Source organism: Muntiacus reevesi, chromosome 21, assembly GCF_963930625.1.
Source record: "Muntiacus reevesi chromosome 21, mMunRee1.1, whole genome shotgun sequence".
Lineage (NCBI taxonomy): Eukaryota > Metazoa > Chordata > Mammalia > Artiodactyla > Cervidae > Muntiacus > Muntiacus reevesi.
Window position 1 is genome coordinate 47,664,081 of NC_089269.1, and position 6,186 is coordinate 47,670,266.

Sequence of the window (6,186 nt, forward strand, 5' to 3'; positions counted from 1 at the left end):
GTACTTCATTAAATGCCTTTAACAGGGATTTTCACAAGGCTGCCAACTTCAATTTTTGAGAAGTTTCATTATCAGACATTTTTCCTTCAGTTGAGAAATCATTCTACTGATTTTTCTGATATTGGTCACTGGCCTAATCTTAACACTCTATGTTTCATCCCTAACCGTAAACATAAAGAACATATATTCCCATTCCACTTTTCTTATCCTTCAGTTTCTTACCTTTTCTGTCCGCCTTGAAATGCAAAACTATAAATTCTACTTGACAAATTCTCTGGTATAGACACTTTACTTTTCAATGACACAGCCAACACACACTCTCTGGTCACAGTATCCCTGGATTATTGAAAAGCTCTTTTATCTTCATTGCATTATTTCTAACACCTTTCCATTCAGATCTCCGGATTCTGGTTTAAAACAGTAAAGACAACTCCCATTCTGTGCATCTTTGCATAACCAGCTCTGAGGATAGTCCCTGATACGTAATGTGGACTCTATATTCTTCCATAAAAATGGGTGAATCAAATCAAACATATATTCAAACATTGGAGAGCCACATATACTCTACAAGACATTTGATTATATGCTTAAACTGTCTGAATACAAATTTCTTCTTTCTAAAATGAGGCCTAACTATTTTTACATAGTTGTTTTCCTTATATTTTATACCTATTTAGTGTTCTCGTCAGGAATTTTGCTCAATAAATGCTATTCCCTTTATCTCACTTTCCTTTTTTTCCCCCCCTCTTGGCTATATATATTATTTTTGTGATTATCATTTAATCCATGTTATTTAAGTATGCACTTTTTAGAATCCAAACACAAATTTTAATTTTAAATAATTTTGTTGTGTTTTCTTTTGCAGTGACAAGGTGGACCTAGAGATTCTTACACTGAGTGAAGTAAGTCAGACAGAGAAAGACAAATATATGATACTGCTTTCTTTAGATTTATGTGGAATCTAAAAGCAATGGGAAAAATGAACCTATTTATAAAACAGAAATAGAGTCACAGAAGTAGAAAACAAACATGGTTGCCAAGAGGTGAGGGGGAAAAGGGAGGACAGAGGGGGATAAGCTGGGAGGTTGAGAATGACATATTCACACTACTATATATAAAATAGATAACTAATAAAAATCTACTGTATGGCACAGGGAACTCTATCCAGTGTTCTGTGATGACCTATACAGGAACAGAATCTAACAAAGGAGTAGATACAGGTATACATATAGCTGATTCACTTTGCTGTGTAGCAGAAACTACCAGAACATTGTAAATCAACTATACACCAATAAAAATTAAATGTGTAAAATCTCATTTTTCTTATTCCACAGTTTAAAATTCTTGTCTAGTAATAGCTTTAAAATATCCATATTGTTTGTACTGTAGCCCTGATTTAGTCTGAATTTAGTGTAATAGCTTTGTAACATAAAAGAAGCCATTCTGTGGCATACACACATGTACACCCTAATTAAAAACGCTTTTATGATGAGGAAGCAAAAACCCTCAGAATATAAATTATCTTCCTATTTGCTGTTTTGCACTCTGACTGAGCCATTTTGTATAGTAATTCATTACCCAAAATACAGTGTCAACATTATGTCAACATAATGGGCATGGAATCATGCATATTTTCATGTTCAGCAATTAAACAATAACTTTATGTTATATTTTTAAAGCATATGTCTTGGGAACATGTTTATGCAAAAATTTGATATCAATACTTTTGAAACTCTACAGGAGTAAAAAGATTAGTCCATAGTAGAAACATATTTTGTGTCTAGGACTATGTCTATTTTGATCACTTGAATTAAGTATCATCTTGCAGTAAGACATTTAAGTCAAGATCAAAGGCTTATTAAACGGTACGTTTTAAATACCCGTGTGAACTATGTCCTATAAAGAATTCATTTGAATCAGTTCTAATGAGATGGATGAAACTGGAGCCCATTATACAGAGTGAAGTAAGTCAGAAAGATAAAGAACATTACAGTATACTAACACATATATACGGAATTTAGAAAGATGGTAACGATGGCCCTATATACAGGGCAGGAGAAGAGACGCAGAAGTACAGAACAGACTTTTGAACTCTGTGGGAGAAGGTGAGGGTGGGATGTTTCGAAAGAACAGCATGTATATTATCTGTGGTGAAACAGACCACCAGCCCAGGTGGGATGCATGAGTCAAGTGCTGGGAAGACCCAGAGGAATCAGGTGGAGAGGGAGGTGGGATGGGGCACCGGGATGGGGAATACATGTAACTCTATGGCTGATTCATATCAATGTATGACAAAACCCACTGAAAAATAAAAAAAAAAATAAAAAAAAAAGATTCCCATGGTTGGGACTGTGAATGGACTTCCCTGGTGGCTCAGAAGATGAAGAATTTGCATGCAATTCAGGAGACATAAAAGACCTGGGTTTGGTCACTGGGTTGGGAAGATCCCCTGGAGAATGGAATGGCTATGCACTCCAGTATTCTTGCCTGGAGAATTCCACGGACAGAGGAGCCTGGCAGGCTACAGTCTAAGGGGTCACAAAGAGTCAGACACGACTGAATAATTTTCACTTCACTTCACTTCATAGATTTCCTCCTTATGGTATTTTTTTTCTACCTTATAATCCCTAGGGCTAGGAGATACCACAGACATATGAAAAATCATAAGAGAATACTGTGAACAGTTATATACTAACAAATTGGATAACCTGGAAGAAACACAAATTTCTAGAAATACAGAGCATACCATGACTGAGTTAAGAAGAAACAGATAATTTCAACAGACTGATCACTAGAAGTGAAACTAAAGAAGAAATTCAAAAAATTTCCAGAAAAGGGAAATTCTACCAAACACATAGAAAAGAATTTACATTTATCCTTCTCAAACTACTGCAGCTAATTGAAGATGAGGGAAAATTCCCTAATTTATTTCAATACTAGACCACCATTACCTTGCTACCAAACTAGAGAAAGACACTACCAAAAAAGAAAAAGAAAAAAAAGAACCTCAACAAAATGTTAGCAAACCAAATTTAAAAATACAAAGAAGTGTCATTTACCTTGATCAAGTTGGATTTAATCCAGGGTCACAAAGACAGTTTAACATATGCAAATCAATCAATGTGATACACCTATGTTAGCAAAAAGAAAGACAAAAAATACATGATCCCATGGACTGCACCCTACCAGGCTCCTCTGTCCCTGGGATTTTCCAGGCAAGAGTACTGGAATGGGTTGCCATTGCCTTCTCCAGCCATCACCAAAACAATCAATAGATATCAAAAGTTTTAGAGAATATGGGAAAAGGAACCACTTGAACACTCTTGGGGAATGTAAATTATTGGTGTAACCACTATAGAAATCAGTATGGAGCTTCCATAGAAACCTAAAATATGATCCAGCAATTCTACTCCTGGGTACGTATTCAAAAAAAGTGAAAACACTAATTTGAAAAGAAACATATGCTCCAGAGTTCACAGCAATACTGTTACAATATCTCACATGGGGAAACAACTCAAACTTCCCTCTACATATGAATCAATTAAGAAGATACATGTACATATACACACAGTGGAATATTACTCAGACAGAAAAATTTGCAGGGAAATGGATGGATCTAGAGAATATTATGCTTAGTGAAAGAAGTTCGGGCAGAGGAATAAGTCAGACAGAGGAAGACAAATACTGTATTAACTCAGTTATATGAAGACTCTAAAAATTATAAAATGAATTTGTATGTAAGACAAAAAGATATAGAAAACAATCTTTTGGTTACCAAAGGAGATAACAAAGGGGAGGGACTGATTAGTGCCACTAAATTAGCAGATGCAAACTGCTGTTTAAAAAGTAGATGAGCAATAAAGATATACTATATAGCATGGTGAATTATTTATTACAGTGTAATAATTTTTAATGGAGTATAATCTTTAAAACTACTGAATCATTATGCTCTACACTTGAAACTAACACAATATTGAAAATCAAATATAGCTGAATATTTAAAAAAAAAAGTAAAAATTTGGAACCTACCTGATTCTGAAAATGGTGATATGAAAGTAAAATCTATACAAGCAAGATATGCAAAAAAAAGTCAATAACAAAAAAAATTTGACTACATGATTGATGATGGAAAGACCCAATGTTGTTTAGACTGCGAAGACAGGATATGTTTGGATTTAGGCATCTACAGATAGAGAAATATTTATAAATATGTAGCTATAAAACAAGGTTTCTATTCTTAACAATATTGACAGTTTGGACAAGACTTTTACTTGTTGGGGGCTTCTTGTGCCCTGGAGAATCATCAGCATCTTTGGCTTCTAAAAATGAGTTTGCAAATATTCCAGAAAGGAGGTAGGAGTAGTCTTTTCTTATGGCAGAGGCAAATGATTTAAGAAAGAAGGGAGAGAAAGGGGGCAAATTTTTTCTACATTGCTTCTCACATTTTTAATATAAGATATATATTAAATGATAGGAAATTTTTTAAATGAGTATCTGTTTAGAGACACATGATTCTACTGAAAAATTCTCTGGCAGAGCAAATTAAAATGATGCTCTTTAAATATCCCCAAAATAACTAGCTACTTTAGGCAAATTATCGATTGCCAAAAGTGACTGGCACTTAGTGGTTGCTTACATATTTCTTGTCTATGTCAGGGAATGAGTGGTATGTTCTGCCAATTACTGACAGTATATAAAGGTCCACGGGAAGGAGAAGACACACACACTTCAGAAACATCCTCTTGCAGTCCACCTGAATCCTCTTCCCTTGACAACATGTGTTGTAACTACTACGGCAACTCTTGTGGCTATGGCTGTGGAAACAGCTATAGCTGTGGGTTCAGCCCCTACTATGGCTGTGGATATGGAACCAGATATGGCTGTGGATATGGGACTGGCTGTGGATATGGATCAGGATATGGCTGTGGATTTAACCCCTATTATGGCTGTGGATACAACTCCCATTATGGCTGTGGTTATGGAACCAGATGTGGCTGTGGATATGGCTCTGGCTACCACAGTTATGGGCCAGTCTGCTACAGGAGATGTTATTCTTCTTGCTGCTAGAACGTCACCAGCTAAAACATCATTTATGTCTGAAGCCACACATCTAAGATAATGCTGATTCAAGGATTGAAAAGTCATGATTTCTATATGCAGGAAATTACCTGCAAGACAAGCTTGAACCTTCCACTACCCATTTCTAGATTGACAGCTTTGAGGCCTGAAGCTCCATGGTGGTATCATCTGTCTTTTTTCCAAATGTTAATCTTTACTCCCTTAATCTCGGACTCTCTGTAGTAATGATCCTAATACCCTACTATTGGGGAAATCCCTTGTTATAAATAAAAATGGTTCATTGTTTCTAACAAATCTCTGTGTATTTGCATCATTTTTGTTTCGAGGTATTATGGCCTCTGCTGAATACTGAGCAAACGTGAAGTTGAGCTTTGAAGTCCTTCTTGGTATAAGCATTTCTTTTTATACCTCCATCAGAAATAATGCCTTTCCCACCTATTTCTTGTTTTTCACATACTTAGGCACTCACATATAGAAGCACAGATCTCAGTATTTCAGGACTGTGCTTTTCAAATCTCTCTGTGTCTGGGATGGAGCTGGAGGTGAAAGAGGAGGAGGAATGATACTTTATTCAGGAAGTTAAAGCAAATTCCAAAATAGAGAAGAGGTGGCTTGAGTACTTAAAGGAATAATGGAAAGGAAGGGAAATTTCCCAGCATATATGAGAAAAAGAAGCAGAGATAGGTGTCAAGAACATGAGACTAAAGGAATAAAGAATGCATGTAAAAGTCAAAACATTCTATCATACCATCTGCTTTTAATGGAAATGCACATGTATTAGCTTGTATATAGTGATGTTGAAATTGATTTCAATCACTTAGTTGATAAATAATTTTGAGTAGTTTTGAAAATGTCTCATCTTAGACACTGAAGACAAAGTAGAAAAATTATAGAAACATTTCTTACTCTCACAGTGTTTACATTCTAGTAGGTGAAGAATATAAAAATAAAAAATAATTAAGATAATTTCAAACTGACATTTGGGATGGGGGAATAAAACAGTTTAGTTGTAAAGAGAGTAAGGATTGAAGCATTAAAGAGATATCTCAGGGAGGTATTTTGACCTTGTGGTATCTCATGCCAATTCCAAAGAAAGATTCAAAAGGA

General features: G+C 35.3%; 1 protein-coding gene across 1 annotated transcript; it reads left to right on the forward strand.

Moving 5' to 3' along the window:
* The first annotated feature begins 4,776 nt into the window (after positions 1–4,776).
* Positions 4,777–5,067, forward strand: LOC136152356 (keratin-associated protein 21-1-like). The gene has a single exon (XM_065913641.1). The coding sequence runs from the start codon at positions 4,777–4,779 to the stop codon at positions 5,065–5,067; it is 291 nt and encodes a 96-aa protein (XP_065769713.1).
* Positions 5,068–6,186: the final 1,119 nt, after the last annotated feature.

Excerpts from the sequence above, each read along its gene's own strand:
- LOC136152356 (XM_065913641.1), top strand. The coding sequence starts at position 4,777 with ATGTGTTGTAACTACTACGGCAACTCTTGTGGCTATGGCTGTGGAAAC.